Source organism: Balaenoptera ricei, chromosome 13 (genome assembly GCF_028023285.1).
Source record: "Balaenoptera ricei isolate mBalRic1 chromosome 13, mBalRic1.hap2, whole genome shotgun sequence".
In the NCBI taxonomy this organism is placed as follows: domain Eukaryota; kingdom Metazoa; phylum Chordata; class Mammalia; order Artiodactyla; family Balaenopteridae; genus Balaenoptera; species Balaenoptera ricei.
The window spans coordinates 60,225,884-60,241,021 of NC_082651.1; the positions used below are offsets into that span (position 1 = coordinate 60,225,884).

Sequence of the window (15,138 nt, forward strand, 5' to 3'; positions counted from 1 at the left end):
CTTCAACATGGACTTGCATTCATATGGGTCTACTTAAGTACTAGACATTAGCCCAAACATCTCTATATATGAAATTTTCAGTGATATAGAATTGGTTGTACCTATGAACAAACTATTTTATTCTTAGCCTGTAACATAAAACTTTATTTTTTAAAGGAAAATAGGAGACTGGACAATGTATTTAGTTTTTCTTTCTTCTTGTCTGTTTTTTCAAATTTGAAAAGATTAGAACTTGCTGCTTAGTTCCGCGGAGATTTACTATACAGCATGTATGTAAAAGGAGTGAAAGTAATATTTTTATCACATTCACATTTTATAAGTAAAACGAAAAGGCAGATACACTATATGCGGCAAATTCGTATTATATTGCCTAACCCTCCAAAATATTTGACTTGGAATGAAAGTGTTCTTTTGTTTCAGATATTATAAAAGGGAAGAAAAATTTTATGTGCTGTGAATGAAATGAACACTTTCCTTTAAATTTTCAAGGCAGCAAGAAATTATGGAATAATTATCCATTTTATTTCTAGTGGTTAGAATACCCATGGGTAAACACACCTGTTCTTTGCTATTATAATAGGGCAAAGATTTTATAAACGTGTTTTTTTTATTTTTTCTGGGAAATAATTCATTCTAATAGTACAGGGAAGAAGAGTGTTGGGACCTTTTTTTTTTTCTTCAATAAAGGAAATTAAACAGTATTACATTTTTTGACTTTATAGAGTTAACACGTAAATGCAATTAAGAAAGAAATATTTTCCCTAAATATTTCTGCCTTCTTGTAAGAGGATCAAAGAAATAATGAATACAGCCTTCATACTTCTTTATTGTATTACTTTAAAAAATGTGACAATAATAAATATATTTTGATAATAGTTCCAGCAACATAACACCACCTTACTAGACACTTCAGCATTACCCTATGTTGTCCAAATTCTTCATGTCTATTTTCTTTTTAAAACAAGTTTTTTGGGAATTGACATATATACACTAATATGTATAAAATAGATAACTAATAAGAACCTGCTGTATAAAAAATAAATAAAATTCAAAAGAAAAAAAATTTTTTTTGAGATCTACACAAACTTGCACAAGGAGCCTTAAAACATACTTTCTGTATACTCTTGGAATCTTCTATTTTTTATTTGGGTATCTTGGGCAAGTCACCCAACCACAGTGAGATAATATAAAGATTATATAAGATAATGTTTATGAAAGTATGTTTAAAGTGGTAAGCCCTACCCAAGAGTTAGTATATTATTTTTTATTCTTATGTCTCTTGAGCATTTAGAAGAAGTTACTTGAGATCTTCATAACATTTTATAAAACATTTTATAAAAATTGCATTTGCTCTGATTATTTTCTGCTTTCCACTGATTGATTCTAAGGAATGCACTAATGTTTTGGCTTAACCTGATATTCCTACATTATATTTAGTAAGCAGAGAATAGCACAGTTTGTAGAGAAACCACCAACTTACAAATATTAGATTTAACCATATTAAATTGTTGGTATTTAACCAATTTTGATCTGAAAACAATAATTTTATATGTTTCAACCCCAGGTACTATTGGACTAAGTGCTTTCAGTCTTTGGAGAAGCAGAAGAATTCAACAGTCTTCCTCCTATTCAAATGTCCTACATTTGAAAAGATTACTAGATATTTGGTTCATTGTAGGTAGCATTTTAGTCAACTCTGAGTGATTCCTGGAAAATTTTAACATACTATCTGATTCATTTAGGAAAAAAAACCCAGTTAATTCCCCTTAAAATTATTTTCAGTGATTTCTATAAAACTTTAAAATTAAATTAGCCATAAATTATAAAATATGCAAATATCTTGAGTTCTAAACACTAAAGAAAATGAAAAAGTTTTGAAAAACTGAAATATTCTTTTAATATTTATTGCATTTTTCTTCTGGACTATTTGTTAAATGTGCAAAGGTCCTAATGGATTAAAGATAACATGAATTATTTATTTTGAAATAAAATTTTATTTTTCCTTAAATATAATAATGTATTTATAAATGACAGGTCAATTTTATATCATACAAACCATTTTCTATTCAATTTATAAAAATCTAATTTGTTAAACTGAATTTAGGACTTTTTCTTACAGTATGGTTTAGTCATATTTTTGTGCAATGTCCCCTTATTTTAATGACAAAATATGTTTGTTTTTATTTCTCAGAGAAATTAAATAGATTCGTCTGAGAACCTAAGTATAAATGAGTAAAATCAGAAGTGTTTGAAAGTTTATTTGAAACATCTCTGTAATAAAATGATTTGTGAAAAAACTGTACACATCAAGCATATGTTAGACAGTTCTCTCAAATGAAGGGCCATTGGTGTCCTTCAGCAGAATTCACCTACTGTCTATTTAATGTTGGAGAACCTAGGACACATTGTGGAGTATTCTCTGCTGGTACCACACAAGCCAGAGGATGTTACCTGTTTATTTGCTCGTAAGAAAAGTCCCATCTGAGTACTGGCACACCCACTAGAAGGGGTGATATGTTGGGTAGGTAGGTAGGGGTGTATTTAAATTTATTTTCTCAACTCCAAACCAAGAGCTTTCCTCCTCTACTTCCTAAAATGTGGTGACTTTGGACTCTTAATAAGGAAGCACTACTCACCAAAACCAGCTTTCTTTGGAGAGTTTGTATAGCAATGATTGAGCTTGGGTGGGAAAGTACATGGTAACACCCTGTTCACTGTTATCTGTCAGTTCTGTACTAGGAAATGTTCATTTCTCAGTAAGCAATAAAGCAATAAAAATGAGCACACACAGTGTAGACTATGCTCTGTTTATGGTCACTGTTAAATGAAGTGGTCTTTCCCTAAGTCCAGCTATTGATATGAATATAGAAATGTTAACTCTCAAGGGTTAGATGTAGGGAAGAATTGAGGCTATAAAAGCAAAATAAAATCCTTGTAATAGTCCCTCATGAAAAGAAAATTTGAAATTGTATGCAATATAGTTTATGCGTGCTATTTAATATATACTTTAATATGTTGACTAATAACTGTTAAATTCCATTAGGACCATTGAACAGCTTAAACACCAGAAGAATCTGCCATATAATTAGACTTCCTTCTTTCTTCCTTCTTTCCCTTTCTTACTTTCTTCCTCCATTAACAAGATGGAGCATTTTGAATCGAATACCACAAGTTCTTTGTAACAAAATTGGTACCTACTGTGTGAAGCAGAAACATAGGGAGTCTCCAGCTTATGAAAGTATAATCTCAAAAGTTATTTGAATAAATTGGTTGAAACTCATGTCACATTTCCCATGGAAACAACACTGTAAGGCAAAGTAAACTCAGACCACTTCACAAAGGACTCATTAATTCCATGATATACTTGAATCATTGTATTGTACCAAAAGTATAGTCAGACATTGCCCATAATGTTCCTAGGGAGAATGGTTTTATAGTTCTAAGTGTGATGCCAGGAACATCTCTGCTGCTTCATGCTGGTTAGAGATACCCTTCTTATCACTCCTGAACAGTGAAAAGAGAGAAGAAAAATTAGCTTCTCTAGTTGGCTCCCCTCATGCCCTAGGATCGAGATTCCAGCAGGCTGAGTGGGAGTGTCATTTAGGTGAATTTGAAATAAGTTGCTGAGCCCACCTGTTAAAAAGCATTTTTGAAACTAGCCGGATTCCTGCCCAGGCTGTCTCTTTCCTTCCTTAAGCCTCCATAGTGGACCTTTCTGCTTCATTTTCTGTTTGCACCTCCTCTTGGTTCTGGCTGGCTTTTGTCTTCCTCCAGCTGACTGCTGCCCAGATCCAAAGAACCAGTGATTTCCTCCATTTCCCAGTCCTTGAAGCATTCCCAGATTATTGAGGTTTTCTAAAGGCTTTCACTGTTAACACCAAAAGAAAAATAAAACAAAACTCCATCCTGTGCCACCATGGGAACCAGACCCTGCTCTACTGGCATTTGGTCCTCCAAATGAGGGGTGAAATCTTCAAAAGTAATGTGAGGGGCTAGAAAGACGAGGATAGACACTAGCAAGCTCAAGGTATGTTAAAAAAGGAAATAAAATTGTATTCTGAATTCCTCCTTTTGCTGGCTAGCACCGGCCACCGGTTTTGGAATGTAGCCCACTGTGGAGGGCATAGATCTGGGTGGGAAGCCGCCTGCGATAGTGGCAGTTCTGATGGAGGAGAGAGGGAGTGAAAGAAAATGAAGGGAGCCAGTCACAGGCAACTAGCAGAGAAGGAAGAAAGCTGAAACGGAGAAAGAAAGCCCAAGTAGGGGCAGGAGACTTCTGGCCAGTTTTTAATGTAAAATGTAGCATGTAAGTTGACTACTGCATGTGCATTTAGATGAAGTCTTTCATATTTCTAAGCTTAAACACTGATTATACAAAAAGGAGTTAATTGTGACATTTTATTCCAAACTTTATTCACTTGTCATGATTAAATTTCTGATTTTCTTTACATTGAAACAAGAACATTTTGTCCTTGTTCATTTCTCTTTTCCTAGTAGTATGTGATTAAGATTATGTGCAAAGAACACTGTCATAATAAAGTTATCGTCCTTGCATTCTTATAAGCTGGGGGCCAAAGGAAAAACATTTGTGAAGATGCTCTTTTGAGGTAATTTTAAAACGTACAATTTAATAGTCTGCAGCTTCCCTCAATGTCAGCACACAAATATCATTCATAACATGACTGATATTCTAGTGCTTGATTTCTGTCTCTGTGAGGGAAGTATGTCTTATCTGAAAGAAAAACAAGATTTAAGTTATCTTTTTCATCGTTTTATATTTATTATTTTCACAATCAAAAGAAAAAGAGTGTGATCTTTATAGGTGGCATGGTGATCATAGTAAAGTTGATTACTAAGAGACTCACTTCATGTACACAGCAGGATTAGGTCGGCAGAATTAAGAAGCCAGGGTTTTCTGCAAACCAAGAGCTTTTCCCTAACTTGACAATGTATGCAGGTAAGGCTGGATGGACTACTTTCTACCTTACACTAAAGCAAAATATACTGATTTACCTTTACACTGGGGCATGCCAATTTCAGCACCTCTCTCTGTTGCTGCTCAAAACCAAAATAGTATTTGATTGCAAAGAGAAAGCAAAAGTTGGTGTGATGAGAAAAACTATTCTTTTTAAACTTGATATTCTTTGTTTAGTCCAAAAACCAAGTAGAAAAGAAAGAAAAATACATAGAGAATGATTGTAAATGCTAGAGCTTCTGCCATTTATAGCTACTTCCAAATTCTGAAATAACATAGAGGTCATCTCTAGGTTAACAGGTTTTAAATCAACTAAAGCCAACAAATGCTTACCAAAGGGGTAGAATAGAATGAAACAAATAAAGAGAAGTTTTTTTTATCCTATGATTGAATCTGAAAATATATAGAAACTCAAGGAGAGTTTGTTCTAAGCCAGTTTTCTTCTTCTTTTTTCTTCTTTTTTTAAAATTTTTTAAATAGGAGTTAATATATTACCCTTTCTTTCACTCTAGTACTTCTTTAAAAGAATCTGAGTCTTCGGAGAAGACCATTTTGCTGAACGTGGTCAAGTCAGGATTTGATTACACTTTGGGCATGACTTGGATTTGCATAGAAGGATTTCCTTTAGTTAAGCTGGTTCTCTGTATGAATAACTCAGAGAAATGCTGGATGACCGGGCGGGATCAGTGGTATTGCCTGTGGCTCCGTGCCTTAGTTAACAGTGAAAAGAGAACTCATTTTCAGGGAACTAAGTCAATGACCTTGATTCTATTAGTGCACCTTCCTTTCCTAATATCCTACTAAGGACATTTATAACATTTGTGTCAAGACTTGTCCTGTTTTATTTTGTTGACTTGTTTTTCACTTTCTTTTCCCTATTAGATTTTCATGCAGCACTTTACCAAAACCCTTTTCTGGGACTGTACTGCTCATGACCATATTTGCCAAAGGACTCTCCTCTAAATTCCCTGATTTTGTTGTTTTACTCTACATATTTAATAAACTTATTGAAAAATGAGCATCTTAGGTGGGAAATAGAATTTCAAAGGATGTCATTGTAAAAACCAAAGTATATAACATTAAAATCTATATCTTTGTATGATTTCCAATATAAAGCAATAAAATGAAACTTTACTATTTGTGTCCATGTCATGTCCAAGTTGCCATTGAAAAGTAACAAATTCTAATTCCTTATTTGGTAGATTGGAAGCCTGAATCAAACAGGAAATGAATATCACATACCAAATATTTCAATCATTTTTTATTTCTTCAAAAATGAACTCTGGCAAACCAAGTATTTTGTATAGATGTTGTTGTCCACATTTATCCACTAACAATTTTCTATTATGTAAGGCCATATCAATAAGTGTACCTGTGTTGATATTTCAGTTTCCACCTAATATATTTTAAACAAAATTGATGATTCTTAATTCATTAGTAACTTTAACCATTAAAAAAGCTATTTGTTGAACCTTATGAAATGGTGCATTCACAGTTGTTTTTCTTTCAAGTTACTACATTTGCTGTTGTTTTGTTTTTTATAAACACCTTTCATCAAATGGGCAGTTTAAAAAATACAGCTAAAAAAAAAATACAGCTAATTAAATGAAATACAAGAATGAGACAAGAAATGTCAACATGGATATACTTTACTGTTGAAAACATTTTGATAAGTATTGAAACCTTGCTCTCACCCTAGTGCCGTAAAACAGCTTTTCCTTCCATTTCTTACCTGATACCAAGCCCAGTGTCTCAAATAGTACTTGAATTGCCTAATAGATACTAATAATATTTTAAATTCCATACCCTTACATTGATTATGTGTAGGAAAGACATACAAAATCTGATTGTATATATGTCTGTGTTTGTATATACATATATAGAAATATACTTAAATAAATATATAAAAATATGTAAATATTGTGTAGATATATGGAAATATAAGGGAAAGTTCACCCAATATTATCATTATCTTAACTACATTCATATTCACACCCTAAACAGAAGCACAAAGTGAATAAATCATGATAAACTTTGCCTAAAGGACAGCTGCCAAATGGACTGCTCTTGTACTCATTACTCTTTCTACTTAACATTTTTGAAAGTTAGCATTTAAAAAATTATAATAAGCCATCGTCATCTGTGATAAAATATGAACACACCATAAACAAACTAAATAAATGATAGATTTTAGGTGCATAAATTTATGTTGTGTTTTTTTAAGGAAAGAAATTGAAGTATTAGAAATATTTAAAGGCCATGATAGTAAATCGATTACATAGTTGGTAGAACAGGCATACCTTTAAGTGAAATGTCATGGCTATTTGCAATGAACTTTCTTTTGTCCAAGTAAGTCCAAATCAGAATTTAGAAATAGAATCTTTTAGAATTGTTATTTTAAGAAAAGCTGTAAGAATATTTGCCTAGGGCAACCATGCCAGCAACATGTAAGAGTTATGTTTGCTTTACCCAGGGCAGTGAAAGACTTTTGAACACTCCTTGCTCAGTACACAGCAGTATTATTGAAATTTCGTCTCATATTCTTTAAATGCTGCCAATGGGAGGGAACCTGCTTTCCCGTGATTGTGTTTTCCCCTTTGAATGGGAGTGATGGAGCACTTGCATGATGTGTTTGGTGCCTTGCATGAAAAAGACATGCAAAGGCAAGGTCCAGTCTGCATGCTGCTTAATGAATGTTTTTCCTTTTCTCTCCCTCCTTGTCATGTGCTTTCAGAAGACAACAATGTGGAAGGTGGGTGCTTTGTACTTTATTTTCCAACTTTCATTTGCCTTTTATTTTTTAGTATTAATAGAGTACATCTCGAATGTAGAAGGTAAGTTGAACTTCTTTCTGAGTATTTGCTGATTTCTGGATTGTGTATCATTTTTCATATAGAACACACACACTCTGAACTCCATCAGCCCCAAGTATATGAAATTCCTTCAACCTTAACTCCAGCCTTTGATGGACTTCAGCATCCCATATGAACCTTAGAATACTTATTTCAGTGTTCTGCATGGAAAAATGATACAATCCTGCTTCTTTTATTTTAAATGAGGAAATATTTCTTTGCAGTTTCTGAACACAGTGCATGATTCTTTCTCCTTTTTTTTTTTTTCTTGGTCAAAATGATTTCTTTCGGAAATGTTGAGCATTACATCATCTCTAGCCCATTGGTCTAGTTTCAAATGATTTGATTTATAAAAAGAACACAAAATAAAGTACTGACTGTAATTAAGATACATAAGTTTAGATTAAAAATAAGCCATTGGCCAGTGGAAATGAAAGCATACAGCACTCCAGCGTGATTACTGGTAAGTATATTTGTAATATTCTGTGTCTGTTAAATAAAATTATGGTATTTGTTTAAGGTTTTCTAAAGTTATCTCTATCAAGGAATTTTGAGAAAGTTACACAATTTTCCTGTAGAATCCAACAAACTAAAACATATTTCAACATTCTTTAAAAATTTTTTTTAGGATTTTTATCAAAATATAGTTGATTTTCCATGTTGTGTTAGTTTCATATTTCAACATTCTTACCTTTAAAGAACTTAAATGCATTAGTCCATGTGCTGCCAAAGAAATATGTAAAGGATAAAAATACAAAAAGAACTAGGAAGAACAAAGAATTGTGAAATGGAAGTTGATGTCCTATCAACTTACATAATCACAACATTAACAGTTCTTGCATAAACAACTTACTAGTATCTCTATCAGAAGAAAGTGTTTAGCATATTTTATTTTGTTACAATGTTTTGAAATATAGCCATTTATAATGTTCATTTCTACACAATGATGGATTCCCTAGAAAAAGAGTACCCATCTAATGTTACAGATAAATAGCCATTAAAGTTACTAAGATTTGATGTCTCAAAGAGCAATTCATGATAATACAAAGTTGATCAGTAACAGGTTTCAACATATTATTTGTGATTCTTTCATGGATTCTTTCAGTTGCTTAGTTGCTAAACATTTCTGTTTCATTATTTAAGTAAAATAGATTAAAACTTTAAAAGAAATCATTAGTGACTATTTTTCCATGTGTTGCATCTGTATATGGCTTTTTTTTTCTATACTATAATTTAAATAGCATGTGAGTATGTACTTGGAAAAGATATTACCCTGCAGGTTTTACTGACATCTTTCAAAATCAGTCTCATTTATAATTGTGCATGTTATTTGAGATCAAAAAGGTTTTTTAAAGTATCTTTCTGACTTCTTTTGCATTTCCTTAACCATCCTGTAAAATGTTCCATGTTTCTGTTCTTTTCTCTTTAAATCCAGTTGCATTCCAAGGAGCTTTAAAATCACCTTAATAAGCATGAATGCCTCTGTCCTTACACACACTCATCCCATGAAAAATTTTGACAAGATTTTCAGAGTATAGGCTCATAAACTATTGTAATAAAGTTTATTCAGTCATAATTTTTAACATCCCTATTTATAACTCCACTTTGGCAATATAGTCTAGCTCCCTTAGAGGTAGAAAGTATAGCATGAACAGTGTTAATGCTTTTGAGATTTAAAGATTTCCATTCTCACTAAGGTGGTATTAAAAACCATTGAGGAATCTAAAAGTTATATCTTGTACAGAGATATTTCCCTGATTTATCAATAGTTTACAAAAAAGTTATAATTATTAGGAAATATGTATAATAATATTTAAAGTGAAATTAAATGAAAAATTATAAAACCTGGACAGATAAGCCACTATTCTTAAGCATATAAGATATCATGAGTCACCAACAGATCATAAACCTTTTAAACTGATTGTATGATTTTTTTTGGGGGGGGTGGTGGTTAAAATCACTTAGAAAATACAAAAGAAGCTAGATTTCAGAAACTTTAAACTACTATGTTAAATAATTTTTATATTGTGATTATATGATGATTTTAATGTATCTGCCCCACAGGAATGTTTAAATACCCCTTAAATTTTTAAGAAAATGATACAGATTATTTCAATACTGATGCAAGTAATATACAATGTTATGTAGCTCAAAGTCTCAAATATATTTGAACTAACAGTGGGAAATGAAATACACATTTTATTAAATTTGTATGTATGCTATATTTCTTTGACATTATCCCACATTCTTGAACTATACAGGGATTGAAGAGTAACTTAATTTCTGAATTTAGAATAAAGAACTAGGAATTAATGCTGAAAAGTAAAACGTATCTTCTTGGACAGTGAAATATTTTTTTAAAGAACATTACTAGTATTCTTTAGAAAAGTGGTGATCTTCAATCTGAAATTGTCAAGCAAGAGTTAAAAAATAATTCAAATAAAGGGAATTCAATATTCTTTCAGAAAACTTCCTTGATGAAATTATATCTTAAATATACTCATGTTAACTCATAGTTTAGTATTTAAGTAATGCTTAAGTAAAATGCTGAATAATTTTGTTCTCCATGGGAAATTACTTAACCCTATTTAAAGGTGAACCACTGTTTCTTAAAAACATTATTCTGTAGTAAATTCAGACTTTACACCTGCATGTCTGATGATCTTTTTTGTATTTGAACAAGCTTATTCAATTGCTACATGTGTCAGACAAGGAGACATTTCTACATTATCATTTCAGTGTGACTAAGGATGTGTTTTGTTTTTTTTTTTTCATTTAATTATGAAACTTCTCGTTTTTTGATGAGGGGAAAAAGATCAGACCCAGCCCATGTTTCAGGTATTCCTTTGGGTTTTTTAAAATATAATTTCATCACCAAAGAATGGCAAGCCCTGTGGGGGCAGTGTTCAATACAGTCTCATCAAAGGGCATGAAGGGCAGATGCAATATTTAAGGGATTGGTTGGATTTTAAGTCATGCTCTTATACTCTTGAATGTTGCAACTGATACATAGAAGAAATACACGGTGCAGCATATGCAAGTGTTTAAATTGCAGTTCTATAACTCTTTGCCCCAAAGCATTCCAACCAGGAGTTGAAAGAATGCTTTTTGATTTGCCTCTGTGATACAGACATGTCTCATAGGAAACAAGATGTCTGTCACTGAACATTTTTGTCACTGTGACAACCCTGCCTTCCCATGCTCCCTTGTTTATTGCTGACTGTGCTCTTGTTTCCCTTCAAGGTCTGGCGCACCTGATGATGGGCGACCAAGGTATGGGCTCTGTTCCTTTTCCACTCTGCTTTCAGTGTTTTCTTGTTCTGTAGCTGCTTTCAAACCATCACTGCAAAGGATGGGCAAATGCTTGCAAATTATCTGGCTGCAAATTAAATATGTAATTTTTGTTCACATTTTTTCATGTGTTTTTCTCCCCTTTATTTGTTGGTTTGATATTGGTTTGCTCTTTTGATTTTACTTACCTTTATTCTTTGCACTATAATATCTGCAAATAAATGAGACATAAGAACTTGTAATTGAAAGTTTCCATACGTTTATCAGCATATGCAGTTAAAGGTAGTTATAGTAAAGAAAAACCGAGAACCATCATAAATTAACATATGAAAAAAGATATTTAGATATTTGGTTTAATGTACTGCACCAAAAAGAGTCCATTGTTCACCCATGCATGTCAGTTTGGGAACATGCAGACATCTTTGGCTTCTGGCTTCTCGAATGCTGAGTATAGTGTTCTACAAAATCAATACTTTTTCTACCTACAAGCATTGTGTATCTCCTTTTGTGTAGTCTTTTAAAGTGAGCATGGGTTTCCTAATTTCTTTGCATGTATTGCCTCAAAAAGGCAGATTTCTCAACATGTACTGATTGTATCTCCATTTGTTTTCAAATCCTATTTATACCTTCTTGTATATTTAATTTTCAAAGAGTAGTGCATATACATATATTCATAATTCTTACTGTTGTTTCTCTCCTCTTTATTCTTTTTGTATGGAAATCCTTTCTTCATGGAACCATTTCATCAAATCCATAGGTAAAAGTAAAGGTATTACATTATTTTATTTCTTCTTAATATCATCTATATGAATAACAGTGCGTCTATATGAATAACATTATTTTATTTCTTCTTAATATCATTTGTATGAATAACAGTGTGAATAACATTTGCAAAATACATTTTTCAAATGTATTTAGACCTTTTGGCATTAATAATGGGCACTGGGAGGTAGGTATGAGTGGTAATGAATATTTTATGAATTTAAGGTAAGAAAAATCCATCAAAATGTTTCCCTTTGTTTTTTTCTTGCTCTTTAGAGTGATTTTTTTTTCGTGTCGGCTGCTAGTATAAGTAGCATATTTAGAAATTAGTGACAGGTTTCAGTGTCAGTTTTTGCAGTATCATTTAATGGTAGTTAAATGATGAGTTTAGCCACCAGAAATATATCATCCTCAAACATTTAACTCTGGAGCGCACCTGCCCCAGCCATTCTGCCTAAGGATGTAAGTCTAAGCATGTGCAGCATTGAAATGGTGCTGCTGTGGGCTCATCAGCTTGTGGTCTGCTAGATGTCATATGTACACGTTGACTCCATGATAACCTGCAAAGGCAGTGTCCCGAAAGAGACAAAGGAGCAAGACAAGCCTGCTCTCTCTTTTGTGCATACTAACTTTGTTTTAAGAACATTATCAACTCAGGTTTACATTTCTGCATCTCTTGGTAAGTCAGGCATGTGTACTCTTTGACAGTATTGGTGCCAAATTTAAAAGCATGCTTAGTTTGCCATTTAGAACCATCCATGTGTGTTTAGTGTTTTCATTAGAAGAAAGTAGATGATATGCAGCTGTGGTAAATATGTGTCATAGCCTTTAAATTAACCATTTTTAACTATGTATTGGTGAATGTGCCCTTGGTCTCTAGTTTTGTTTTATTTTGTTTGTTTGGTTTTTTTTGTTGTTGTTATTGTAAACACAGGCATGTGTTTCCTTGAATTCTCTGAATCTTTCTTTTGCTCTGAATATTAATCTGGTGAATTGAGACCAAAGCTCACAGTTCTGCACCTTTACATTAGTGTCATGTAGCAGGGAAACTTTTCTGTTTGAAAAAGCACCGAACATGAGCAGAGCAATAAGTAAGAAATGATATCAAAGTTTTAAATGTGTAACATAGAGCTTTAGAAACAAATGTTTGGATACTTTGAGCCAATAAAAAGAGAACATATGCTATTGCAGTTTGTGTTTTGGTCAACCATTTCCAATAATATAATTTAATCTTATTTTAAGCCTTTAGCTACTATGCAATGACAGTATGTATCAATTCTTTTAGAGATTTTGTGTACCATTTGGGATACTTTCTAGACTTTTTTTTTTTTGAGGCAAAATTACCATTACCTTCCTTTCTTAAGTGGGCATTTTCCACCATGTTCCTTAGTAGAGGACTCAGGATGGCATAGAGGGAACTGTATTTATATTTTATTTTAGTGGCTGAGTGAAGTAAATGTCTATGTGTTTGTATATGTGCATGTTTGTATGAATGCATGTGTATACACAAACTTTCTAAATATACACACACATATATACCCATTATGTTGTGAAAAAAGTAACTCTTAAAAATAATATGCTAATTATATAACCATTTAACCCTACATATGGAATAATTCATGTTTAAACTTAGCTGATATTCATTTCAGTGTAATTAATGTTAAGTGTCACTTAACTTTACTCAGTTTTACTATGTCAGTCTTAAATGTTTTCTGTTGGCATGTGTGTCAAACATATATTTACCAGTTTTCATCAAATTTTATTCCTCAATCAGCACAAAACTACACAGGACAAGAATTTGGTATTTCCTTTACATTCTTCTTCTGTTAATAGGACCAGGATGCTTCTTGGTGTTAAATGGGGAAAGAAGACTTTAAGATGGACTTGGGTATTTTGCAAATCAAAGTGATCACCTTTATATGCTGGTTAATTATGTGTATAGAAATGAGAAACATGATTTAAAAGTCTTCATTAATTGCAAATTAGTTCAACAAATCTGCATTCTAGAGCAAAAAATACAATCTCGACTATGATGTGGCATCCATATTCAATGAGTGTCAATAAAATAGGGAATGAAAACATGTGAGTAAGTTAGTTTAAATGACAGAAATGGAAGTGCTAGGAGAGTGGTTAAAAAGTGTGATCAGTGATAGGCATTCAGAAAAGATAAAGATAACACGAATCAGGATCTCCCTTCGGAAGATATCCTTGCCTTGTGCCACCTGTTGGAGGAGTCAAAAATGTCTAGAAACTTGACAGTGTGGATTCTTGTATCAGGTTAAATCCTAGTTGTGCATAAAATATGTGTTAAACCTGCCTACTCTAAAATAACTGATATGCATTGTAAATTCATGCTTCTCAAGTCTTCCCATCAAATTATAATACTGGAGCATTTTTCTTGACACCACTTTTCTCTTTAGGAGTAGTGAATTCAGGTGCTCTGGAATGATCATCTGTGGATTAAAGTCTTCCTTTTTTGAATCCGGAAGCAAAACTAGGTTCAAGAGCATTATTGCTATCATTTTGATTTATTCTGTATGGATTCTTAAGTATTTTCTGAATTTTTAAATGTCCAATGATAGACAAATGTATTTCATTTAGAAAGTACATTAAAAAAAAAAAGAACATTTATTCTGATAACCTTCTTCATCCTCCTCCCCAGGCTTCTCTCTAGAGGTAAGCACTGGTATCACTTTATGATGTATCCTTACAGAGTTGCTGTGGATCCTTCCATACTCCATAATTAATTCTTCAGGGTTTGAAAACTGCAGAATTCCTTACCATATTACATGACAAAAACAGATAAGTCTGCTGGAGACATGTTAAGGCTCATTGCTTTGTGCTGGCATAATCATAATGAATGAAATGGAAACTTTCTCACTCTTTCTGTAGACCATCATGCCTCATATTTTCATTTGGTCATTCTGTTTCAAATTTTAGAGTTGATTATTTGGATTTGTTTTCATGTTTTCTAAACAAGGATATGTCACCTTTAATTGGTCACAGGTAGGAATAAACTTTGCTTTCTTTGGGATAGCTGAAGAGAGATAGTATTCAGGGCCAACCTTACTTCTGTTGGTTGTCGCTAGGTAGATTCAAATGGTCTTTGTGACGTGTTTACTTTCTTTTTAGGTTTGAAATTTGTCATGGGTGTTGTTAGGACTATTGATAATACTAACTTTATTCTCCACTCTATTTAGAATTTAGATTTATCTATTTGCCTGGGGAATTTAGTTTTTTTGTTTTTGTCTTTTTCTA

The 15,138-nt window shown here is 32.6% G+C and overlaps 1 protein-coding gene across 18 annotated transcripts in view; it reads left to right on the plus strand.

Moving 5' to 3' along the window:
- Positions 1 to 15,138, plus strand: part of NRXN1 (neurexin 1) — a 1,117,469-nt gene that overhangs the window by 89,691 nt on the left and 1,012,640 nt on the right. For 8 of the 18 annotated variants that reach the window (XM_059942818.1, XM_059942803.1, XM_059942804.1 and 5 more), the window contains exons 2-4: positions 7,710 to 7,727; positions 11,071 to 11,100; positions 11,876 to 11,887. The exons of 4 other annotated variants lie outside the window; for them this stretch is intronic. In XM_059942818.1, coding sequence (XP_059798801.1) covers positions 7,710 to 7,727; positions 11,071 to 11,100; positions 11,876 to 11,887 — 60 coding nt within the window. The remainder of the gene's footprint in view (positions 1 to 7,709; positions 7,728 to 11,070; positions 11,101 to 11,875; positions 11,888 to 15,138) is intronic. 6 more of the 18 variants (XM_059942801.1, XM_059942806.1, XM_059942808.1 and 3 more) reach the window with 3 other exon arrangements.